Source organism: Onychomys torridus, chromosome 23, assembly GCF_903995425.1.
Source record: "Onychomys torridus chromosome 23, mOncTor1.1, whole genome shotgun sequence".
Lineage (NCBI taxonomy): Eukaryota > Metazoa > Chordata > Mammalia > Rodentia > Cricetidae > Onychomys > Onychomys torridus.
In genome coordinates this window covers 64,136,770-64,163,861 of record NC_050465.1, presented here as the reverse complement: position 1 = coordinate 64,163,861, position 27,092 = coordinate 64,136,770, and the positions used below count along the sequence as shown (strand labels likewise).

The 27,092-nt window shown below is 39.5% G+C and overlaps 1 protein-coding gene across 2 annotated transcripts in view; it reads left to right on the top strand.

The window, feature by feature from the left end:
* The first annotated feature begins 1,834 nt into the window (after positions 1-1,834).
* Cul3 (cullin 3) overlaps positions 1,835-27,092 on the top strand; it is an 84,450-nt gene continuing 59,192 nt past the window's right edge. The window contains exons 1-2 of one of the 2 annotated variants that reach the window (XM_036173306.1): positions 1,835-2,034; positions 23,868-24,065. In XM_036173306.1, the coding sequence (XP_036029199.1) occupies positions 1,969-2,034; positions 23,868-24,065 (264 nt within the window). In that variant the 5' untranslated portion in view covers positions 1,835-1,968. The remainder of the gene's footprint in view (positions 2,035-23,867; positions 24,066-27,092) is intronic. The other variant, XM_036173307.1, reaches the window with a different exon arrangement.

The window sequence follows — 27,092 nt, the reverse complement described above, 5'->3', positions numbered from 1 at the left end:
TGCAACTTATAATATTTGTCAGAGCCCTTCCTGGTTTTACTTAACCCATTCTTGATGTCTTATTTTAGTTCACTGTAAGCAACATTCTCCTTAAGCTTCTGTTTTGATTAGTAAAGATATAGATATTTTGTTGCTTGTTTGTTTTTCGAGACAGGGTTTCTCTGTGTAAATACCCTGACTATCATGGAACTCACTTTGTAGATAAAGCTGGCCTTGAACTCAGAGTTTCTCCTGTCTCTGTCTCTCTAGTGCGGGGGAGTAAGTTGTGTGCCAGCACGCCCGGCTGTAAATAGACTTTTTAATGTTTATTTTTCAACGGGGGGCTTTTCAACCAAGGAGAGTCGAGAGTATAGAACTGTAAGCTTGGACAGTAGAAATAATTTAGGTCGAATTCAACCATAAATAAACAAGCTTTATTGTTTTCTATTTTAAAAAGTATTTAGAGCTCAGCTTTCAAAAGTAGATGCACATTCCAACAACAGTTCATCCAAAATGGTAAGATCTGAAACTGAGGGATAAACTCAGATTTCTCTGAGGAGTTGGAAACAGCAATTGAACAAGTAGATAAATTAGGAAGTAGGATTCATACTAATTAAAGGCAAAAGGCACTCAGATTAGACATTTCCACTATAGGACTTTAAGAGACCCCGAACAAACAAATAAGAAACGCTTTCAAAATCTACAGAAAACTGAATTCCGCGGTGAGTTTTGTTTTAGTGATCCACATTGCTCTTGCTAATAGTACCAAAGATTTGTTTGGCAGGTGTCTATCATTATGTTTAACACAAATTATTAAACTATTGCATTACATTAGGCACTTGTTTTATTTCAGTAAAAACAAAAACCGGCTTTTAACTTTGGTGGGCTCTGGATCCTCCAGGAAATATCAATTAGCCAGCAAACCCTGTGTAGGGAAGCCTGGTTGCCTCAGCTCGGAGGCGTTGCAACACTTAGCTAAAAACAGGGCGCTAGTTTCTTATTCGGCAGGTAACTCAGGCACAAACCCTGCTTTCAAGTTCCTGGCTGGGGCTCAAGTACCCATCCCTAGGCCACGTGCCCTAGAAAAACACAGGAACAGTTCTAGGACGTAAATCCGTCCCACTCGCAACCCACGCCCTCTCCCAAGAATACCTGCAAGTCTCCCCAGCCAAACTCAGCCGGGCCAGCCCACCGCAGAACACTCCCAGCTTGGCTCCCGGAACTTCCCCCGCCCACTGCCCACGTGACACAGCATCTTCGCCCTCCACCAATCAGCAGCCACCTCCGCCTACCGGGGTCTCGGACGCTCCTCTTTTGAAAACGCAGCCTACGCCTCCAGCCTCAGGCCCCGCCCCTTTCCCGCCCCCAGGACGCTGACCACGCCCATACTGAACTCTTTCCCGCCCCCCTCCTCACCACTTCTCCCGGTGCCCTCCCTTCCCGGGCTTCGCCCCGCCCCGCCCCGGGCCGCGCGCCCGCCCCGATCTCGCGAGATCTGACGTGCCCGCCGCGGCCTCCCGCCTCCCTTCCCGTCCTCCCGCCCCCTCCCCCATCTCTCCACTCTCGGCTCTCCTCCCTCCCTCCTCCCCCCTCCACCCTCTGGGCCGGATCTCGTCTCGCTGAGGCGGAGGAGGAGAAGGAGGAGGAGGAGGACGTTCGGCCTGCGCAGTGAGATGTTTGTCCGTCGCCGCCGCCGCCGCCATCGCGGAGGAGCGCGATAAAGGGAGCCGAGCCCGGCGCGAGGGGAAGCCCGCGGAGCCGCCGCGCCAGCGCAGCCCGAGCCCGAGCCGCCCGAGCCCGAGCCGCCGCCCCCGCCGCCGCGGCCGCCCAGGGGCCGGCCCGCCGCCCAGCCCAGCCCGGGGGCCGCGCCGCCGCCCCCCGCCGAGCCTCGCGGCCGCCCTCCCGCCTTCAATGTGACACCGGCGCCTCGGAGTGCGAGCCGCAGCCGCCGCCGCAGCCGCCGCCGCCACCGGGGAGGGGCCGAGCACCATGTCGAATCTGAGCAAAGGCACGGGCAGCCGGAAGGACACCAAGATGCGGATCCGGGCCTTTCCGGTGAGTCGGTCCTCGGCGCCCGGGACCCGGAGCCGCGGCCGGGAGCCGCACGCGAGGCCGGGGCTGAACTCCTCCAACAGGCCGCGGCCGCTTCCCCTCCCCCACGGCCGCCGGTGGCGGGGCGCGAGCCTTCCCGGCAACGGGGCGGCGCGGGCCGGTGGGGTCGCCTCCCGGGCCGTTCCCGGCGCCCGGGTCGCCCCGGGGCCTCCATCGCGCTGGCCTCGGTGCGGCGACCCAGAGGGGATGCGCGCTGCCGCCGCCGCCGCACCCCTCGCGTGGGGCGTGTGTCTAACTTTTAGCTTGTGGTTTCCAGAGCGACCCGGCTTGGCTTTGACGCTGGGGAGGAGGACTGTCCGCCTCTGCCCCCTCCTCAATCAGCAGCGGTCTTGCTAGCCGCCTGCCCCTCTCGGTGACAGAAATGCCACGAAATGCCCGGTGGCAAAACCTCACTAGCAGCGGACATAGTATTTCTAGCATCTTTGAACCTGCAAGCCGCCCGAGCACTTGTCCAGAGTGGTCCCTCCACTCCTAGGAGGGCCAGGCAGAGAATGAACTGCGCTCTTGGGTTTTTCATGTCTTAGCCTAGGAAGTCCCCAAGAATAGTCGCCACGCAGGCTTGTTTTACCTTGTACGTTCTTAGCCACAAGCAAACGTTTTCTCTTGAGAAACTTTTTCTCTTGGCGTTACGTTGAGTCACTGGCTTGCGGTGTTTAGTAGATGGAGTATAACTTTGTATGCCATGCCTCGATCAGACAGCCAGTGGCAAGCAATTAAAATCTGTTGTAACAGAAACTGGATGTACTTGCTCGTGTCGCTACAGTAACAGGTAACAGTCAAATAGACACACTGACAGTGGAGCAGATTTTTAAAAGTAAAGACCAAGGAAAGTTGTCTTCTCTTCTAAGGCTCATAAGCATTCTGTCATGTGGGAGGGGAAGGGGTACTTGTTATCTTTTTTTTCCTGGTTTGCTTTTCGAGACAAGGTTTCTCTGTAGCTTTGTACCTTTTCTAGAACTCATTCTGTAGCCCAGGCTGGCCTCGAACTCACTGAGATCCGCCTGGCTCTGCCTCCCGAGTGCTGGGATTACAGGCGTGCGCCTCCACCGTCCGGCTGTCATCACTTTCTAACAGGCTTTTCCTGAAGTACCCTTTGCAGTGAGGAAAGGATAGACCACAGTATTGTCCGAGTTGAGTAGCTTTGTCCTGGAGAACTTGAGGGCTTCTGAATTCTTAGAATCGAAAAGTATGCAACTGATGAGGAATTGTGATTTGCAGGGAACATATTATTGTCAGTGTGTAGACACTTGCCCCTTTATGTAAATAAAAGAGGTCTATGTAAACTGGGAGGGTATAAATCAGAATGACTTACTTTGATATTAGTTTCATTGTGAATGGTTTTTTTTTAAAGATTACATCAGAATGAGAAATGCTGGTAAGACAGCATTAATAAAGTTCGCAGTGTTTTCCTTTGTAATTGGGCTATGAACTGGACCCACGAATTTGAGTGATACAACTTTCTTGCTGAATCAACCATCCAAGTGATTGTCAAATCTGATACACCCTCCCCCTGCTTTTTTAGGTTTTTGTTTTGTTTTTTAAATCAACAATGACATCGGTTTTCTAGGAAATGTTTGCTCGTGGTGCTGTCCTTTCTTTGAAGTCTTTGTTGTTTGGTAAAATGTGGAAGAGCTTATATCTGACAAGTTAATATTTTTCAGAGTAACCAGTTTTATCCTTCTCTGTTCGCACCTCTTTGACCTCCACATTTCCCTACTAGAACCTGTTTTCCTCTCCCATTCCTTCATTGATCCAAGATACACTGAGTATTACATGCAGACACTGTTTGTTCCTAGAGCTTTAGGACTTATCAGTAGATACGGAAAGGCAAAGATCTGTTTTCTGGAACTAGTATTAGGGACTAAAAGCAGGAGAGAATTTTGTTCCATTAGCTGAAGATGATAATAGTGTGTGATAATACGTCTTACTGGAACTGAGGTTTTGTTTTGTTTGGTCTTTCGGGTTTTTTCCTAGTTCATAAGTAAATAATAGTCACAGTTCCCATTGAAAACAGTCGGGCACTGTTGAGGATAGCTAATGCTCCAGTGATAGATACTTCATTGACTTGTGGGAACCGAGTCCTTAGACTGTCAGAATTCTTTTCATTCACATCAGTGGTCTTGTATAACCACAGCCCACATGAACTGCTCGTTAGAAGTTGTAAATAGTATTTCACACACACAAATGCCATTTATGCTCATATATGTGTGTGTGTTTGTGTGTGTGTGTGTATTCCTACAACTGGTGTATGTTACACCATGTGGGTATATAGTTAGCTGTAAGTTGTGGCAGACTGTAGATTAATCAGAAGTTTCATTCAGTTGCTCCTTTCACGTTTTTTTCCCCCCAGTTGATATTCCTTTTAGGAATGAATATGTTTAGACTTGTTTCGTTTCCACTGTCTAGTAGTGGTAAGTTACCTTACAGAATATTTCATATACACACAAGAGTATTTCAGATACAGTTTTACCAGATAAATCACATTCTCTTATATTTTTAGTGTGTATTTTAAGTTTGTCTTTACATTAATTCAGCAGAGTGAACGTCACACCACACTAGCTTAATGCAGTTTAAATTTTTTTCTGCTTCTCCACTCAGTTTACAGAAGTTTACCTACAAATTTTAAGATATTTCTGTGCTTTTATTGTGGACAGAAAAAATGTTGACTCAGTATTTAGATTCTGCTTCATTATATAAAATACTGCTCTTTTACAACTTTTTGTTAATTTTTGTTAAGATTCTTTTTTCATGATGTGTTTGGGTTTGTGCATATGAGTGCTGCAGGGGTCAGAGGAGTCAGACACTTTGGAGCTGTCCTGAACTACCCATTCTAGTGCTGGGAACACAACTTCTGGTCCCTGCAAGAGCCACTCACCGATCTAGCCCTGTTGATGATATTTTGTAGAACGTATACACAGAATATCAGCTGGGGCCATAGAACTTGAGCATTATTTATTTATTTATTCATTCATTCATTCATTTGTTCATTTATCTATCATCCATCCATCCATCTATCTATCTATCTATCTAGGCAGGGTTTACTCTGTGTAACAGCCCTAGTTGTCCTGGATCTCACTCTGTAGACCAGGCTGGCCTAGAACTCATACGGATCTGCCTTTCTCTGCATCCCAAGTGCAGATTAAAGGCATAGGCCACCATGCCCAGTCCGAATTTGAGTATTATTAAGAAGGGACTGGGTCCAATAATTATTCTGGCAGAGGTTCTTTCCTCTGTTATTTGTGTTGTCTGATCAGCTACTCTCTTGGGTTAACTTTTCTCTGAAAAACCATTTTGGTTAAAAAGCATGGCCTTTAACATCTTGTTTGGAATTGGAGTTGTGATTCCTGAATGAAAATGTTGTCCTCCGTCATTTGCCATTCTTGGGTTCACTTAGAGGATTTACAAGACACTGAAAGTCACTCCTATGATGTGACCCATCTCTCTAGAAAGCACCCATAGGTCCTGGAAATGACTTCAGTTAATAGTTTATTGAAGCATGCTCAATCACCACAGGGACAACTCTGGATGTAATCTGCTCTGTGATTCCAGATGAGTTTTACCTGTGCAACATGGTCAGCAGCTGGTGCCCACAAAGTGACTGACAGAAATGCTAAGATCATTCATGACAAACGAGAGCATGGAGAGATAAGATAAGGACTTGGCGAGAATTAATGTCTTTTTCTTCTACTTCTAGTTACAGTAATATTTGCCAGATTTTACTTGTTACAGTGAACTAGCTGGACTGTGTATGTAGGAAAGGTGAAAAACAGTCTTAATCACACAAAGCCAGGAGTTATCTAATGAAGATTCTGTGTTGTTTTTTTTTTATAATTTATTTTATTTTATGTGGATTGGAGTTTTGCCTGCACATAAGTCTGTTAGAGTGTTGGGTTCCCTAGAACTGGAATTACAGACAGTTGTGAGCTGCAGTGTAGGTGAGAATTGAACCCTGGTCCTCTAGAAGAGCTGTCAGTGCTCTTAACCGCTGAGCCATCTCAATAGCCCCTCTGTTATTTTCTTACAGAGAAATTATGGAGGAATGTATATCAAAATGCTACTTACACTTAGACTTAGGCTTTCTACTTCGTAGTTATGGAACAGCGTTTATAGTTAGGATTATAGTGAATCTTTGCTTTAAAATTAAGAGAAAATAAAAAGAGGCATAATCTGTTAGTTTTCATTGTCTTTTTAAAAACATTTTTATTGTATGTGAATGAATGTTTTGTCTGCTTCTATGTTTGTACCACGTTTGTGCCTGTGTGCCTGTTGCCCTCAGAGGTCAGAAGAGGGCATCGGATCCACTGGAACTGGAGTTGCAGACATTTGCTAGCCACCATATGGGTTCTGGAAACTGAACCCTGAATCCTCTGCAGTAGTAGTGAGTGTTCTTAACCATTGAGTCATCTCTCTGGGCTCCTTACTTTGGTTTTTAATTAATTGTACGTGTATGCTTGTGCCCATGAGTGTAGGTGCCCATAGAAGCCAGAAGAGGATGTTGGATCCCCTGGAAGTTGAGAACCCAGGACTTGGATGTTTGTTGGGAATCAAGCTAGGGTCTTCTGCAAGAGCAGTACACACTCTAACTCCTGAGTCAGTCCTCTTGCTCCAGTTTGCATATAACAGCAGCAGTTCAGAAGAGTTGGGAAAATTAGTACTTGTGCTGAATTTTATTTGTTTGTGTATGAGAGAAAGAGAAAATGGTGTCTGTTATTTACTTGTGTAAGTGTGGAATATGTGTATGGTGTGGGCACGTGTGTCTGTGGATATGTTTGAGGCCAGAGGACTTTGGATGTCCTTGTCTATCATTACCTTATTCACTTGTGGTATGTTTTCAATGAACCTGAAGATGGGCTGGCAGCCAGCAAATACATCCCAGGCATTCTCCTGTCTCCACCCTTCCATAGAGCTGGGGTTACAGATAGTCATTCACACAACCATGCTCAGCTTTTTACATAGGTACTGACTGGGGTCTGAATTCAGATCCTTATGCAGCAAGCACTCTTGAGCCATCTCATCCCTCCCGCCCCATAAATTTTAAAGCCTAGTTGCACAGTAGAATAGTCTATAATGTGAAAATTTGGCCTTTTGTGTACAGTACATAATCAGGAAGTTGAATCATTCACATAAAATAGTCATTTATTTGAAGATCATTCATTCATTAAATGTAGCTTAGTGGTGGTAGTAGTAACATTTGTTCAGTTCGGAAGAGTATAGAATTATGACTAGAAATATTATCAATTTTCTTTATATTATAAATATGGAGAACTTAGAACAGATTTTTGTTATTTTCAGGATTCTCAGAAGGGTCTTTAGTAGATAGACTTGTATGTTGTATGTTCCTGAATAATTTATTTTAAGATAAGTTAATATAACTATTGTTTGTCTTTTGTAAAATGAACCCAAAAATATTAATAGAAAGAATCACTGAAATAAAGTATGATATGTAATTAATAGATTTATTTTGGTTTGACAGTTTAGGAGATTTTCTAATCAAAGTGATACTAGGCTAATGAGAGTAGACTTGGTAAATATCCATGCTTACAGTTCCAATAATTATACCACTTGGAAGCAAAATATTAACATTTTGATGTGTTTCTTTTTAATGTTTCATATCACTGTGTGATTACATAGTTCAGTTCAGTTTTGTTTTGTATATTGCCTCTTTGTGGTTTGGATTCTTGTGGTGATGTTGGAGTTTGAACCCAGGGCCACAGATATGCTAAACAAGCTCCCTTAACACTGAGCTATTAATATCCCCATCCTGTATTCCTTTTAAAATTTTTTTATTTTTATTATTTTATGTGTATTAGTGTTTTGCCTGAATGTGCATCTGTGCAGCACATCGTGCTTGGTGCTGGAGGAGGTGAGAATTGAGCCCAGGTCTTTGACAACAATTGCCCTTAACAGCTTAGTCTCCAGCTCCCTGTATTCCTTTTTAATAATGTTTCCTTCAGCACATATGGTTATATTTTTGAAAACATTTTTAGTCACTGGTATCTTAAAATTCTCACAATTGCTTAATCATTCACCTACTGTCACATGGTTTGATTGACTCTAGGAAATTCCTGTTTTCTCTGTACAGAATCCACAGCTTGGATTCTGCATAATCCATCTATGGGCTGAATAGTTCAAATATATTATATAATGAGTATCCAGAAAGAGAGAAATATAGCTAAAACTTGTTGAATGCTTTCCATGTGCTGGACAGTCTAAACTTAATTCTTGAAGCTCTATGCCAGTGGTTCTCAACCTATGGTGGTTGTGACCCTTTTAGGTCTCGAACAGCCCTTCACAGAGGTTTGCATGAGACCATCTGCATGTCAGATATTTACATTAAGATTCATAACAGTAACAAAATTACAGTTATGAAGTAACAATGAAAATAATTTTATAGTTGGGGGTCACCCCAACATGAGAAACTGTATTAAGGAGTCACAGAATTAGGAAGGTTGAGAACTACCATTTTATACTATCTTAGTATTACCTGTTTTACAAGTGAGGGCTTGAGAGTTTAATTTGCTTGAGGTTATAACTGGTTCTGTCTTAATGTGAATAGGAAGTATACACTTTAAGGGTGTTGAGTTTTTGAATCTTGGCCAGATACATATCTTCTTTTTGTTTAATAGGTAAAAAATAGTACTTGAACTTTTTTTTTGTCTTGTTTTATTTTTCACTATTAATTAGTAAGGATAGAACTATGGGTAAACCCTGGGGAACTTTAGTTTTGCATTATTCAACATATGTGTTAGTTGTGTGGCTAAAAAGTAAAGGGGCTCTCTGTACTTCTGTGGTTTGACCAGCAGCAGGTCCACTTCTTTATAGCTGCACTGCCTCCTAAATTAGTCTGTTTTCTCTGTGAAATGAGAATACTAAAAGGGCCTGCCTTACCATCTTGCATAATAAAGTATAACTTAGACTCTACCTAGCACACTGTTAACTAAAGTTATGTCAGTTGTGAGTCATGATTTTGCCAAAATTGGAGTATTCAAATTGTGATGTTTTGTAGGTAGTTACGTTGAAATTTTGCATACTTAGTTAGTGATGTGCCCTCTCTCCCTATTTTATACAAGTCTAGCTTAGCATTTCTGAAAGCCTGTAGAACAAATTTGTGAACCAACCAAGAATGCATTCTGAAGAATATAGGGTTAGTACCTTTGTGGTTCTTGCACAGGAATGCTACTGGTTCTTGGGGTATGGCTTCAAGAGAGAATTTCCAGGAGTCATTCTCATACAAGTATATAAGCACTCATTTGCTATGTATATATACCCAGCACATACATTTAAATAAATGCTCATCTAAAGCAACAGTTTTCAACCTGTGGGGTTTGACCCCTAAGAGGGTCAAGCAACCCTTTCACAGGGGTTGCCTAAGACCTTCTGCATGTCAGATGTTTACATTATGATTCATAACAGTAGCAAAATTACAGTTATGAAGTAGCAATGAAAATAATACTATGGTTGGGGGTCACCACAACATGAAGAACCGTATTGAAGGGTCACAGCTTTAGGAAGGTTGAGAACTACAGATCTAAAACTACTTAGCATTTTTGTTTGTTTATTATTTCCTGTCTGCTCCCTTTTTTGGTATTGTTCTTCAATTAGATTGTGGGTTTGCCCAGTGCCTTATACCAGACAGCTTTGAACCACAGAGTGTGCATGGGTAGTAAATGATTGATTAAATGAGAAACTGGTTCTTTAAGCCAAACAATAGTAATTGATTGATTTAGTGCAAATTGATGTTTGAAATGTTTGGGCCTGTAAGTGAAGTAGTAGATCATTAATGATCCTGTATCACTTTTCTTAGAAGGGCAATCAGTGTTTGGAAGAGAAATTACTTGAAAGTAAATAGTATGATGGGTTAGCAAGTCTCTGAATTCAGCATTAGGAGTCTTAATCTGTGGTTTAGTATTTTCTGTATCCAAATGAATTCCACACTACTCCACTAGGACACCTCTGCCAGGATACCCACCCTTGCATGTCCTCATCCTCTCAGCCCTCTTTGTACAGTCTAAGCCACTGCTTTAACCGTAGATGGACTAATTCTGTACTGTCTTCAAGATTTTCTTGTTGTTCTCACCATCTGAAACATGGCTTTGCTCTGAGGGGATAGGCTTATCTTGAATTCTTTCTGCTCATTCTGGGCCCAGAATGCAGTTATTGCCACAGCCATCATCATTCTAGGCTCAGGCTCTTGAGAACTATTATTTTCCTTTCTGACTGTCTTTCCATTCTTGATCACTCAGACTTTGAGTAACAAAGTGTCTCCTTCATAGACATAAATTATCTCTAGTTAAAGTCTTATTTTGTCCATTACATGTCAGAATAGTCATTTGTTTAATTAAAAAATGCTTATAATGTGTTCTTGGTGTGAATCAAATAATGGATCTACATTAATAACTCAGTGATCCTGGCCTCTTGTGAATTACAGTGAACTTTAACCTTTCTTGGTCTATGTTAGTTGTTAGAAATCTTAAAACACCTAACATTGTGTCATGGCTCTTCTGTTTACTAGATACAGGACTTCTAGAGAATACTACTACATCATAAGACTTTTGTAAAGGTTTTATTTTCTGTGTATCTGTACATGTTTGAGCCCATGGAGGTCGGAAGAGGATGTTAGACCCCCCCGGAGCTAGAACTATAGGTAATTGTGAGCCACTTGGCATGGGTACTGGGATGCAAATTCCAGTCCTGATGACTGAACAGCAAGTGCTGTAAACTGTTGAACCTTTTCTCTGTCCCTTGTAAAAAGTTCATACACACAAAACGTGTAGAATACTACTGGAGGCACAATAAGCACTATAAGCAGCAGTAAGCTGTTATTTCATTATCCTGCCCTAGTTTTTGCTTGGGTGCTTCTCACGTGTTCACGACCTACCTCAAGGAGACCAGCTGTGGTACTGTCACTATTTCCTCTGCTACCAGATGTCCCATTCTCCTGCAGAACAAAGACAAGCATCAGCAAACCCATCTTGGATGATACCACCTATTTTCTTTCATTGCTCATGTTTTCTAGACTGTGATGTACAGAAGAAACTGAAAGACAGTGGTCACTAATTTAGACTATTGGTGACTTGAAGCATTTTGTGTGTGTATCTGACTAGTATGTTCTCACCTTTCCTGCTCAGCTGTTACTTATTTTATTTTATGTGCATTGGTGTTTTGCCTGCATGTATAAGGGTGTTGAATCCACTGGAACTGGAGACACAGTTGTGACCTGCCATGTAGGTGTGGGGAATTGAACCCAAGTCTCCTGGAAGAGCAGCCAGTGTTCTTAACTGCTGAGCCATCTCTCCAACTTCAAAATTTCAATCACTGTACATAATAAAACTGTTTATGAGAAATTCTCAGCCGGGCATGGTGGCACACACACTTTTAATCCCAGCACACAGGAGGCAGATGCAGGGTCTCTGTGAGTTTTGGTCAACCCGGTCTATAAAATGAGTTCCAGAAGATCCAAGGCTGTTACACAGAGAAACTCTGTCTCGAAAAACCGCCTGATAGAATGAATGGTCTATATCTCTTTATTTAGAAGTATAATTTTCTCTTCGAGGAAGCATCAAGTCAGTATTGTGTACTATTGATTTTTGTCTGTCTAGTTATATATAATAGTACACAACACAGAGTAGACAATATTCAGTAAGTGAAATAATACAGCCAGTATTCTTTAGTCCATTTCTTCACATAAAATGGTACACTAAAGGACAGTTTTTCAGATTCTAATTATAGAGTAAATGAGATAGTATAAAAATTCTAATAGTGGTGTAACTGGGAGATTTTTAAAGGAAGAGTTCCTAATTGTAAAGCTATAATTTTCATTTAAAAATGTTTAGTCTTTTCTGTAGGGTAGTCACAGTCAGATACAGATTGTAGCAGATTGGAGGGTTTGTAGTAGAAAGGTATCCTCATAGTTGACCGCCATGGTCATTTAGAACTGCTTCTATATTGCCATTAATAGGAGATTCTGTAAAAGAGTTCCCTTAAAAAGCTTAGCCACTGTCTTAATATAACTGATCACCAACATGCTTAATAGGGCCCTACTTGCCCAACTAGATAATAATAGTAAATTGAGAACTAGCCCTGTAGTAGTCTTAACTAGCCCATAGCTTTTGCTGCTAGAAAGCATTCCTTTTGATGTTTTAGAGCCAACTGAAATTCTGAAGTAATTAAGTAAAACTTGTTGATTTGTCTTGTATACATTTAAGATTTAGAATCTGGAGAAAGAAGAGAGGACCTATTTTGCTTTTTTAAATGGGAAATGTTGCTGCTGAGCAAGTGGACAAAAACTTGAAAGGGGAGTCTTTACCTTTGGAAAATACAAGATTTCTTGGAGATATTCTCAAACAGCAAGGCAGCATCACTAAGAGGGACACACTGCTTGCAAGTTAGTGTCTAAAGTAGCTCTTGAACTATTACCCTCTTGCTATATCCTCTCCAAGTAATGAACCTTGTTTTCTTGCACTTACTTTAATTCTGGATTTTGTTTGTTTGTTTGTTTTTGTTTTTGTTTTTGAGCTGAGGATCGAACACAGGGCCTTGCGCTTAGGCAAGCGCTCTACCACTGAGCTAAATCCCCAACCCTGGATTTTGTTTTAAGTATTTTGACTGATCTCAAATCCTGAAGACAAGTTTTAGTTCAGACATTTTTTCTTCTTGTTTAAAATTAGTTGGGATTCTGAGAAACCCACTAACAGTATGTATTATTACATATACACATAGAAAAGGGTAGAGGCAAGATTCATATCCAAGTGTCTGACTGAAAAACAGTGTTGTTTTCATTAGACTAACAGGCATGTCCAATATTTGGACTTTGCTGCATGGCATTGTCATCTATCGAAGATGGGGTCATATTCATAGCTATCCTAGCATGCTTTCATCCAGCCCATGGGACATAGGTTGATCATGCATGCTATACTATGTACTTATGTTGTTAAGTGTTTTCTAGATTCTGAAATAATATGCTTTCTTAATATAAATATATTGGAAAAAATAATTCTAAGGTGGTTTAAATTATTGGCTGATAGCCAGGTGGTGGTGGTGCATACCTTTAATCCCAGGGCTCAGGAGGCAAAGGCATGCTTCAAGGCTAGCCTAGTCTACAAAGCAGGTTCCAGGACAGCCAGGTCTACACAGACAAACCCTGTCTCAAAAAACAAAAAAACAACGACAGAAATATTGGCTGGTGACAGATCTAGGAGCCCTGGGGCTTATACAGAGTATGCAGCACAGTGCAGTGTATCTTAAGTATGTGCTCAGACTATCTGTTCCTTGAAGTTAACATGTTTAATTACTTCTAAAGAAATGTAGAGTGTGCTAAAGTAGTAAACAGTGAAATAAGTTAAAGCACAAGGATTAGAGAGTTCAGTTAATATTTCTCTTGGTATATGTAAATTAAACATGAAGTATATATAGTTTTTAAATTAATTCAATTAGCTAAATTTAACGGTTTTCTCAGACAGGGAGGGAGGAAGGGAGGGAAGTGTTTATGAACACACACACGTGTGTGTGCATTCTTAGTTTGGTGTCTTCAGTTCTTTTCCACTTTATTTTTTGAGATAGGCTGTCTTAGTTATGGTTACTATTGCTGTGATGAAACACCATGGCCAAATCAATTAGGGGAGGAAAGGGTTTATTTGACTTACACCTTTTTTTTTTTAAGGTTTATTTTTTCATGTATATGAGTGCTCTGTCTTTCTAAATTTATTTTTATTTTATGTGCAGTGGTGTTTTGCCTGCATGTATGTTTTTGTGAGGATGCCTGGTCTCCTGGAACTGGAGTTATAGACAGTTGTGAGCTGCCACTTGGGTGCTGGGAATTGAACCCAGGTCCTCTGGAAGAGCAGCTAGTGCTCTTAACCACTGAGCCATCTCTCCAGCCCCTTGACTTATACTTTCTTATCACTTCAGAGGAAGTCAGGACAGGAACTCAGACAGAGCAGAGCATGAACCTGGAAGCAGGAACTGATGGAGAAGCCATAGAGGGCTTGCTCCTCATAGTTTGTTCAGCCTGCTTTCTTACAGAACCCAGAACCACCAGCCCAGGTTTTGGCACCCATAATGGGCTGGGCCCTCCCCATCAATCACTAACTAGTTCATAAAATGCTTGCTGACAGCCCATTTTTATGGAGGCTTTTTTTTTTTTTTTTCAACTGAGGCTCCCTCTTGTAACTCTAGCTTATGTCAAGTTGATGTAAAAGTAGCCAGTACACAGGTGGTCTCATTGAACCTGGAGCTCCCTGACGAAGCTGTATTGACTTGGCCAGAGAGCTCCAGAGATGCTTGTGTCTCCACCTCCCTAGCTCTGGGGTCCACATCATCATGCACGCTGGGGATCCAGACTTAGGTCCTCATGCATTTTATGGGCGGAGCCATCTCCCTAGCTCCTGATTTTAAAAAGCTAGGTAGGACTGTCTTAGTAACTGACAACTTATAAAGAACAAATTGGAGGCTGGAAAGTCCATGATCATGATATTCCCAAGTTCAGTTCTCTGGCAAGCTATTCAATGTTCCCAAGATGACACTTTGATGCCACATACTCCAGACGAGAGGAATGCTGTTTCCTCTTTTGGCCAAAAGAAGGGCCAAGCGAGGCTAACTCCTTCATCAAGCCCTTTTATATGGTTACCTAATTCTACCCATGAGGGTTCTACCCCTCTAACCTACATCAGTTATAGGCCTTAGTTCTTAGTATTGGTGTATTCATTGAATTAAGAGCTTTGGAGCAGACACAAATACTCAAACCATACCAAAAATTTTAGAGAAAAATTGGTTATATTAATTTAACAGATGAGAAAAATTGAAGACTTGCGACAAGGTCTAAGGAATTTGCACTTTACTTGAATTATGGAAGAACAACTACTAACATCTGATTTTTTTGCTAAAAGCTTGTTTCTATGGACCAGACTGAAATAAGTATGTAGCCACAGTAATTCATTGTTAATATTGAATTTTTAAATATAATTTATAATTTTTAATATAATTCATACTTACGAATTTTCTCGGTTTGGAGAGGCTTGATAATTTGAGTTGACATGGTACAATAGAGGGACTCTTGGGCTCCTTCATTGCTTTCACTAGTTTTATGATCTTTGATAATCCACTTAGTCTATTTCCTGATATGTAAAATGAAGGTTTTACTTTGGGGTTTACCTTAGGCACATTCTGGCTCCTTTTCTGTTTAAATCTAGTAAACAATGCTTGTGTGCTCTTGGAATTTGTGTAAAACTTTTTGTCTCACATTGCAGACATTATTTAGCCTTTCAGAATTCAATTTTTCTCAAAAGTGGGAATGCTGTTTTCCACTGGTGGTGGCTAAATTGCCATATGAAGCATGGGAAAAATAGCTAACCATTTTAGGTAAGGTTAAGCAGATTCCACAGCGTATCTTTGTCATAAATGTATGTGGTGGGTCTTTTGCTGTCATAACTGATTACAGTTAGTTAGGTCTATTCCAAGACAAAGCTAATAGTAGTGGAAAATTATACTTTTCATTTGTTTCTCCCTTTGCTTATATATAATTGATTCTCCTGTGTAACTACAATTTGGTATTGTCTTATAGTTTATAGAGGTTTTGTTTGGAAACACTGTTGTATTTATTTAAAAAATAGTGATTTCAGCTAAAGGGGAAAATAATAATGGTAATGTCATTGTTATTAAAACAACTAATTTTAGATTATAGAAGTATGAATTTAAGTCATGTGTTCGTGTAGTTTTTTCCTAACAACTACTTTGAGATTCTGTCTTTTCTGTATCAACTATGAAAACAAGACCATTGGTGATATACCAGCCAGATTTGTACTTCAGTGGGAAGACAGTCTGTTCACCCAAAGCATCTTTTTATTAAATCTCTACAGACTTTACTTGTAGTCCATAACAGTACAGTTATAGTTATTCATATAATAACATTTATATTGCATTAATATTACAAGTAATCTAGAAATGACTTAAAAGTATTGGGAGGATGTATGTACACAATTTTAGAAAAGAGGCTTGAATAGTCTCAAATTTTGGTATCCCCCAATGGGGAGGAGCTAGGCTCTCCTTCAACTTGGTATGCCAGACTTTGTTGACTACCATGGGAGGCCTTACCCACTCTGAGGAGTGGGTGGGGTTAGAGAGGAAGGGAGGTGAGGAGGCGGGAGAAGGGGAGGGAGGAGGAACTAGGGTTGGTATGTAAAATGAAAAATTTTTTAATAAATAAATTAATTTAAAAAAACCCATTAAAATTTTTTTGGTATCCCCAAGGTTTTTGAAATCAGTCTTCCACAGATGCTAGAAACGAATGTACTTAGGTGATTGCATCTTGCTATGGTCATGTTGGATTATGAAATGTTTCTCATACATAAAAATCATTCAAGGAATGTAATGTTTCTCATATATAAAAATCATTCAAGGAATGTAATTGAAATAGAATTATGAAAGTAGTAAGATCTATAAACAAAAGGGCTTTGATAGACTAATATAGAAACTTAATCTTCTGTTTTTGAAAGGTTCCACATTTTCCAAATGTTCAGCATGATACCTGAGCATCCTGCTCATGTGTTGAAGATTAAAATTCTGGGCATAATTGAACCTCCTATTGATTCAAGTTTTTCATTATAAGTGTAACTGTCCTGTAAGTTAATGGTAGAGGCCAGTTGGGTATAGATAGGCATGTTTTGTGCTTTCATGGAATTGTCCCAGGCTGCTATGCTTTTTGATAATTTTTTTTTCCTTCATGACATTAGTTATTGGGGTGATTTTCTTTTATTTTATTTTTGGCTTGGTTGCACACTTTATTCCCAAATGTTCTCTTATTTTAAAACGAAAGCATTTAAGCAAACATCAGTGATTTTTATACTCAAAGTCACTAAGCAATGCTCTTGTTCAGTAATGGGAGAAATAAATTTACATTTATTAAGCAAATGCTGTGTTCTACGTGCTTTCATAAATGCTCTTAATTGCCATTCAGTACACCGTCTCTCTTTTCTTCACCACAAACAGATGGGGAAAGCCAAGTTTAGAAATTTTATTAACTTGTTTACTCAGTGTCTTTTCACTATGCTGTTTGCCTCAAAGCTTGGATCTTTGGCTATGTTTTGAAAGGTTGACGTTTTATTTGCGGGATTAGTGCTAGAAAAATTAGGTTATTGCTGATACTGTGTGTCATTGAATCTTGTCGCCAAGTAAGATCCTTTATCAGTATTAGCTAATGTCACCTAGTCATCATGCCGTGTGTGTGTGTGTGTGTGTGTGTGTGTGTGTGTGTGTATAATGGAGCATACAGTAACAAAGGAGGAGAGACCACCTTACTAGTCCGAGTTGTTTGTAGCCTAAGTGGGAGGTGCTTTAGTAATTAATGCTTCTGTTGTAAATAGTAAGAATGTTGTGATTCCTTAAGGAAGCCTTGTTGAGGTTGAAGCTTATAACTAAGCTCAAACATTTTCCTGTGTGTGTGTGTGTGTGTGTGTGTGTGTGTGCGCGCGCGCGCGCGCGCGCGCGCGCGTGTGCGTGCGTATCTGACATTCTGAATTGCTTGGAATTTCAATTTTTTTTTAAAGATTTATTTATTTATTATGTATACAGTATTCTGCCTGCAGGCCAGAAGAGGGCACCAGATCTCATTACAAGTGGTTGTGAGCCACCATGTGGTTGCTGGGAATTGAATTTAGGACCTCTGGAAGAGCAGTCGGTGCTCTTAACCACTGAGCCATCTCTCCAGCCCCTCAGGTTTTTATACTCACAACCACCCTGTTTCATATTTCTGGTAGAACATTATTCACAAGATTTAAGATTTAAGATTTTTCTTTCTCATCCTGTTTAAAGTGTAGAAAATAAATGTTTCTATGGTTAAATGTGATGAAATGAGTGAATGAAAGATCAAAGCTTACTGGTAAAACATTATTTTGCCAGGGTTGATGTTCTTAATGCCAGGACTAAATCATGGAGGAATCTGTAGTGATTGCCTGTTTCATTTGTTGTATTATTGTTTACTTAGGGAAAGCAAAATTAGAGCTTGTTGATCCTTTTCTAAATGGCTTATTCATTCCACTAGTTCTTCCCAGCTAACACTTAATAATGAAAGCAGTGATTAAGCAGATTTCTAGTGTCTTTGATAATGGGTAAGGTAAATGAATAAATATGAAAATAGTGCCTGGTAGATTCTAGAGTCTATTGTTTCTCCCTTACTATTCTTTATTTCCATTTTAAAAAGACATTTGAATACTTAAAGAATTAGATTAATTTCTCCAGATAAGCATGTTTATTGTCCTTCCATTATCCTTGTGCCTAGTACTGGTTCACATTTTCTTTCTTTTCTTTTTTTTTTGGAGCTGAGGATTGAACCCAGGGCCTTACATTTGCTAGGCAAGCGCTCTCTCTACCACTGAACTAAATCCCCAACTCCTGGTTCACATTTTGAAAATTCATTAGTGTAATAATGGGTAAAGCGATCGTCATTTGACAATCATTGGTTTACTACCACTGAAGTGTCATTGAAGTAAAACACAAGTTTCTTAGGATTACTATGGTCCAGTGGAAGAAAGAAAATAATAGTTACAAAGCAATATGGGATTGTAGTGATAGATAGGCCCTAAATGTTAGGGAAGATCTGAAGAAGAATGTTGAATTTGGTGTGGCAAGGGAAAAAAAAAATCCAGGAGAGTATGGTACCTGTACTGCGTTCAGAATCATGTAAGAATTAGATTAAGAAAGGGGGAAGTAGGGCCAGTGAGATGGCTCAGTGGTTAAAGGCTCCTGCTTGCTACCAGGCCTCATGGCCCGAATTCAATCCCTGGGACCCACATGGTAGGAGAGAACTGATCCTTGCAAGTTGTCCTCTGATTACACATATGCTGTGATGTTCATCTCCACCCTCCAGACATGCACACACAAATAAAGTAAGTAAAATGTAAACAAACAAAACCTGCTGACTATAAATACACTGAGAAATTTTAACTAGATCTAGAAGGATGTGTCTGCCCTCTTTAAAGTGCTCCTTATCCATCTTACCTCATAGAAGGGTTTTGATAGGAAAGAGTGTTTAAAAAGATTGTTTGTAAAATTAAGTGATTTATAATGCTATGACTAACAAAAAGAAGACAAAGATTTGGACGTGTGTGTAGTGGTGATTTTATATGGAATGTGCACATGGTTAGATTTCTTTCTGGAGCTTGTTGGAGATATGTAACAGGTACTTGATTATTGGGAGTTTTAGGCTTTGGGGCAAAGTCTGAGCTGGCAATCTGGATTTGGGTCACATAAGCCAAGCATGTATCTTCTTTATGATTTTATTAAGGTAAAAATATTAACAATCGTGAAACAAAAAGAAATCCAGATTGGGAATTCTGATTAAAAACTCTAGGTACTTGCCCTCTAGAAAAGAAATACATACAAGTTATATTTGCAAAATATTGTATACAGTTTGGGAAACTTCAGACTTGTTGCAAACAATCGAATCTGAACCCTATGTATGGATAGTAGTTGTAGTCTTAATGATGAGTAAAGGAACTTAAGAGACCCATTATAGAGAGACATAAGCCAGAGATTGATGGGGATAGAAATTACTTACATGACTGATAGTATTGAGAGACAATGTATAGAGAAATACTGTTTTTGAATAAAAGCTGCTAAACACTGATGGGTATTTTTCCTTTTTTGTTGTTGTTGTTTTTGTTTTTGTTTTGTTTTTCAAGACAGGGTTTCTCTGTGTAGTTTTGGTACCTTGTCTTGGAACTCACTCTGTAGACAAGGCTGGTTTCAAACCCAGATCTGCCTGGTTGTGCCTCCCAAACGCTGGGATTAGCTCCTACCTGTTTATATACAGAGAGTTTGCAAACTGTTTCTGAATTTTGTTTTCAGTGGGGGGGGGGGGGGGGGCTTATACTGTGCTAAGAATGAATCCTGCTAAATGTACTGACATTCTCATTTATTTTTATGACAGTCTTTGAGATAAATAATGTTACTAGACCTACTTTTGATGTGAGTAATCAAGATCTAAAGGAGTTAAATGATTGAAGGTCCCTAAGCTTGACAGTGAGAAAGCCATGGTACAAATCAAGACCCCCTTGACATCAAAACTTACATTCTTTACTAGTGTAGCATATTATGTTGGTCGAGATAATAGTCAGTGATTCACAGTCAGTGAAATGTAAAGTTGAGTCCAGTGGTTTTTCAAGAAGTATTGGAAGCCATCATTTTTTTGTGTTGATTTGTACCCTTTTTTTTGCATGTGAAAAGTTACATATAACCACACCTTTACATTTTCCAAACATGCCATTTTGTATATCAGGATATCTGATAAAAATAGATAGTAGTTTAGGTATAGAGGTAGATTCTCTTAAAATCTCTAGAAGACCTCGTATATGAGAAGAATTTGGTGGATGGAAGGAAATGTTGTGTTAACATTTCACATTTTGAAGCTTACCCCAAATTGTTAGACTGAGTTTGAGTCACCTTAAGGATACTTTTGATTCAGTTTATTAGCTGCTATTTTCAGCTAGGGTAAGTGAAATAGTTTCTGTGCTTTCTTTTATGCATAAATATGATTTGGGTAAAAATTCTACTGACTGCCTGGCGGTGGTGGCGCACGCCTTTAATCCCAGCACTCGGGAGGCAGAACCAGGTGGATCTTTGTGAGTTTTGTGAGTTCGAGGCCAGCCTGGTCTACCAAGTGAGTTCCAGCCAAGAAAGGTGCAAAGCTACACAGAGAAACCCTGTCTCGAAAAACAAAAACAAAACAAACAAAAAAAATTCTACTGACTCAGTAATTCTAACCCAGTTAGGGCAGAGTGGTACTGACTGACTAGTGTTTCTCAACTTGTAAATACTGAGCGGAGTAAGTAGATTTATGTAATACTAAAGGGGTTCCTTGGTCAAGTATTAGCAGAAGGATTGCTCAGTCAGCAACTACAAATACCTGTTATATACCAAGTATTATTTAGGGGCTATTAAAAATTTTGTTCAGTTGTAGAGCACTTGCCTAGCAAGAACAAGGCCCTGGGTTTGGTCCTCAGCTCCAGAAAATTAAAAAAAAAATTTTTTTTCTACCTTCATGAAACTTGAAAAAAGAAAAATAATAGGGGTGAATTTTGGGGGTGGTGGTGGTTAGTAGTGAGTAGAGGCTAATACTGTAAATAGGATGGGTACTTACTACGAATTCCTTGTCAGCTGCCAGGTTTGAGACATTCAGGTTTGTCTGAGGAAAAACATTTCAGACAGAGAAGTTAAGAAACACAAAAGCTAAAATGAGTTTGTTTATGTATTCCAAAGAAGAGTTGGGAACTAGGTGCACAGAGCAAGGGGGAAGATGAAGTTGAGAGGTGGATGAGATAAATAATAAGGCTTTGTAGGAGAACTGTACAAGCTTTTGACTTTAACTCCAGGGGAAATGAAAAGTCATTTGAGAGTTGGGAACAGATAAGTGACATGATTTGATTTATGTTTTCAGGAGATCATTTTCTGGAGACAAGCTGAGAATTGTGAAGTAGCTGTTAGATCTGTCTGAGAGATGGTGGTTTTACCATGAGTATATTAATGAATGGAACTATTGTGAAAGGGTTGTGATCTCTGCTTGTGCTCTGAAGGTAGAGAACAAGATTTCTATTTGGAGTTGGAATTGAAGTGAGGGAATAGCCAAAGATGGTGATTTTGCCCTTAGCACCTGGAAGAAAGGCAGAAAAGGCTGCAGGGCAAGTGGAATGTGGGGAAAAGACTAGGAGTTGTCTTTGAAACTTGAGGAGTTGATATGCTTAGTAGGAACATTTAATATGCACCTAAAATACCAGTAGTGTGCAAGAGGCAGGGCCAGATAGAGTATTGGGAATTTGAGAGTGACTTAATGTCATAGAAATAAATGCTTTCCCTAGCACATGAGTCTAGGATTGGAGATAGTGGTAAGAACCAGAAGCAAACTGAGAAGTAGGAACCAATGAAATGGGAAGAAAAATAAGTGGTTGTAGTGCTTGGAAGGCAAGTGAAATTTTTGTTTTAAACATAGAATTGATGAGTTCTTTCAAAATACTGCTGGATAGGTCTAGTAAAATGAGATGTGGAAATTTGAACATTAGATTTATGAATCTAGAAGTCACTGGTGACTTTTTCACAGTCCTAGTGAAATGGTAGCAATGAAAGTTACTGTTGTGGATTAGAGGTATAATGGGAAAATGGAATTTGGAGACACTGAATATAAAGGACCATTCCAACCCCTTGCTATCTAATTATTTCATTGTAAATGTAAAGAAGTTAAGAAAGGATTGTGGGGGTGGGGATTTAGCTCAGTGGTAGAGCGCTTGCCTAGAAAGTGCAAGGCCCTGGGTTTGATTCTCAGCTCAAAAAAAGAAAGGATTGTGAAGATATGTTTTTAAGATGGAAAAGTAATAATTTTAGATGTAAATAGGAATGATTTAGTAGAGAGGGAAAATTAGCATTGATCCTACTAAGGATCTCCTTTAGTAGGAGACTGGACACAAAAGACATCATTGTATATAGATTTTGTTTAGACTTCCTGTTAAAATGCAGGTTGTTTCTGAAGGCCTGAGGTGGGGCCTGACATCCTGCATTTATGTGTTTGCTTCTGGCTCCTCTTCTGTACTTGCAGTGTAAGAATTAACAGATTATTATATTGGCATAGAAACAAAAATGTTGGTGGATATGATCAGTTTGTTTAGTGTCTCCCAATTTCTGTTTTTCAGTGCAACAGAAGCATTTGAGTGAGGATATGGTGCAAAATCATCTAGAAAATTATAATAGTAGACTAGAAAATTGGGCTTGTAGGGTTGCAGGAAGGTCACACTTAGAGTTAGTCGGTATGAATTTAAACAGGTCAAATATAAGTAGTATGTTAGTTTTGTTTTTCGAGACAGGGTTTCTCCGCATAGTTTCAGTGCCTGTCCTAGATCTCACTCTGTAGACCAGGCCTGCCTAAAACTTATAGAGATTCACCTGGCTGTGCCTTCCAAGTGCTGGGATTAAAGGTGTGTGCCACTGCTGCCCTGCTGTATGTTAGTATTTTTAACTACATGGGTTCATGTGAAGGAGTGGGCTGTTGGAATTTAGCATGACAAATATTTTTGTAAGGAACAAGAAAGGGTTAAGTAAGTGACTTGTAGATATGTAAATCGTGATTTTAAAGTAGAGAGTTTTGATATACTTAGGTATAGAGGTGGAGGTTATAATGGAATGAATAAGAATGTTTCTTTTAGCTCAACTAACTTCAGATGTATCTTATTTTGTTTGCTAAAATAAAATAGTTGTTAATGCTTTTATAAATCATACAGGTTTGTGTGGTGATACATTGTGTACTCCAATAAACCTTGCCAGAGGATCATAGGACAGAGCCAGCCACTAGATTAATCCCAGGGAGTGATGGCAGGGTGGAGAAAGATACTTAAGACACAGGAAACAGGAACTAAGACAGTTCAGCTGATATCCTTTTTGGGTGAGGACTCAGGCTTTCAGTCTGAGGAAACAGGAGCAGTTGAGTTGGTGAGGTGAGGTTGGCTGTGTCTTGCTCTGCTTCTCTGATCTTTCAGCTTTCACCCCAGTATCTGGCTCTGGGTGTTTTATTATAACACCATCACAGATTCAAACAAGTTTGTAGTCATAGTCGAAACATTTATGATATGAACAAATACAGAAATAGTCTTGATTTTTTTTTTTTTTATTTTTATTTTTTATAGCTGAGGATCGAACTCGGGGCCTTGCGCTTGCTAGGCGAGCGCTCTACCACTGAGCTAAATCCCCAACTCTACAGAAATATTCTTAACCTTTCTCCCCCTTCTCTCTTTTGGATATTGCAGATGACCATGGATGAAAAATATGTAAACAGCATTTGGGACCTTCTGAAAAATGCAATTCAAGAAATCCAGCGTAAGAATAACAGTGGTCTTAGTTTTGAGGAGCTCTATAGAAATGCATATACAATGGTTTTGCATAAACATGGAGAAAAGCTCTACACTGGACTAAGAGAAGTTGTTACTGAACATCTCATAAATAAGGTACCCAATTTAAAGGACTGTTGCTAATACAATTTTGACTATAGAGAATCCATATACTATGCTGTGTTTAACATTCTTTTCAAGGCTACAGGAAGCCTATATTTAACATATCACTGTATTGTAAAACCTTACTGAAAACATATAATTGACTAAATCACAATTTATGATAGTTGAGAAAAAAGGAAGTTTGTGGTCTGTAATGAATATATAATCATAGTGAAGAAAACATTAGTGAATTACAAATGCTTATTAAATGTTATATTTCAACTAGCCTTTTATCTTTCTCTTCTGTGTATTTGAAAATAAGAAGACTATATTATTTAAAAAATTCCTTAAGACTTTCACTAATTGAAGTAGACTAATCATCTTAGCTAAGTTTGTGGTAAATGTGAAATAAAGAAGTAGTTAACATTATAAAGTATTTTCATTGAACAGACTGCAAAACTAATTTCATTTATGAAATAGCCTTACTACAATGTCTTGCTTTAAGGTTGTCAAATACAATGGTGATATATCTCAGATTCATTGATACTTTTTATGTGATATTAATTTCTGAAATATTTTGGGGAGAAAAGCCAGAAATGTTTTGTGGATAGTAAAATGAACTCACATTTCTAACATATACATTTTGCCACATTTTTTTTGCACATCGTTCTATTGCTAATTTTTACTTATGATTGTTATCAAACAATTAGCGAATAAGGTTTTCATATCATTTACCCTAAATTATTTGGTAGCATTTCTCCTGTGAATAAGGAAATTCTCTTATGTAACCAAAGCGGTACGAGGAAAACCTGAAAGTTTAACATTAGTGTAGTACCATGCTGCGGTCCATATTCAGATTTTACTGGTTGTCCTATGTAGCAGTGATGTCTTGTATAGTAATCTTTTTCTAATCCAGGATCACATGCTGAGTTCCTCAGACTTTTCGTTTGCCTGCACATTGGCAATTTTGAAGGTTGTAGGTCGGTTGATTACAGATTGCCCCTCAGTGTTTGGTTTGTCTGATTGTTTCCTCATGACTAGTTTCAGGTTGTGCATTTTTGGCAGGAATAACACATAAGTGATGTTGTGTCCTCAGTGCATCACATCAGGAGGCACATGCTGTCAGTTTATCCCATTATTGGTGGTGTTAACTTTGATCACTTGGTGTCCGCCAGATTTCTTCACTGTGAAGGTACCATTTTTCCCTTTGTAATTCCTAAGTATCTGTTCAGTGATGTTTTGATACTGTATGAATGTCCTATTCTTCTAGAAACTTCTGTTTGGTGGTTTCCACGGTCATTGATGGTTCTTTGATGAGTCATCATTGTAGGGTTTCGAAATAGCTTTCTCTTCCTGTCCATCTTCTAGAATTTCTTTCTCTGGAAGGTGGGGTGGAGAGATTACATGAGCTAGGGTAGTTTAGTATTTCCTGACGTTGAGAGCATTATGTTCATCATGTAGTCAGAATTTGTTAAATATCTGTGCTTTCTTTTCGGAAAAAGTGCATTAGATGCACAGATAGTGTATACTATCCCTTTCTGAAGTTGTTTTTACTTGGATGTGAGAGATGGTACACTTTTGGTAATAGTGTGAAACCCCAGACATTACGTGGCAAGTGAGTTGTGTAGGTGATAATAGCTTAGGGACTATGTGGAGGAAAAGTTAATGCGAGCTATAAGATTTCATAAGAAAGGAGGAAATTAAATCAAGTCTTTAAAAAAAAAATGATTGGGGGATGTATCCAGTGGGAGGCACTCCAGTATAGCAACTAGTATATAGTATTAAAAAAGAACAACTGGATTACTCTTTTTTTTTTTTCTTTCATAAACTGGTTACTCTTAGGACAAAAGGAGTTGTTAATTATGGAGCATAATAATTACTGGATTATTGAATTATTATATAGCAAAGAGCATAGGAAAAGATTAAGAAAATTTGAATGCCTCACCAAGGGATTTAAACAGTGGAAGGGTTTAAAAGGTACAAGTGGGTGACAGTGTAGGAAGAGGAGAAATGAAATAAGAATTGGGCAGATGTTTATTAGAATCAGAAGAGAATCTTGAAAAACCTAAGTAAAAGGATAGATTAGAAATGAGTGAATGATGACGGAGATTTGGGAAAAAAGGCAGGCAAAATTAGTTTTCTCAAATTGTGGTGCATCCAATAGGAGTACTGTGATGTCAGAATAGAACATGATTGGCAGCAGGTAAAGGAAAGGGTTAAGTTTTATTTTAGGTTATATTGACAGTTTTTATTATTGGAAAATACCTTAGAAGTCATTATCCCCATATAATATCCTCAAATACAAGCACATGTATAATTGAAAACTCAGAACTGGACATGAAGGTTTGGTGGTTGGTAGTATGTGCTTACTGAGGAGTAAGCATTAGGTTTCAGAGAATGAAGTGACAGAGTCAAGGGATGGATGTGCAGGAGAAAACTCAAGTAGTTGTCAGAATAAGGGAGATTAATTCAAGAACTAGACATTACAAGAAAGAGGAAAGATGAGTGTTTTGCTTAAAGGTACTGAAGGGTAGAGGATTGGAATACCAGTTCTTAGATGTGGGATCAGAATGATGGAGAAATAAATTAAGAAAGTTAAGTTCACATTTGTCAGGGAATGACAGTAATGATCCTAACTCCCCCACTCCCCCTTCGAGACAGGGTTTCTCTGTGTAGCTTTGCACCTTTCCTGGATCTCACTCTGTAGCCCAGGCTGGCCTTGAAATCACAGAGATCCACCTTGCTCTGCCTCCTGAGTGTTAGGATTAAAGGCATGTGCCACCACCGCCTGGCTGATCCTAACTCCCCCCCCCCCCCCCATTTACTGTACAATAGGCCCAGCCATGTGGGTGGGACTTTCAGGTTAGTTGAATGTAAGAATTAAATAATCTGTCTTTTGAAAATGAGAACATGTACTTGACAGGGTCCTTGTGAAGACTATACTAAAGAATTGATGAAGGGTTTTAGTAGGAGTTGGTTAAAAGGTGTAATTTTGGTATTGCTATTACTTTAAACAATGCTTGGTAAGTTGGGCACAGATTC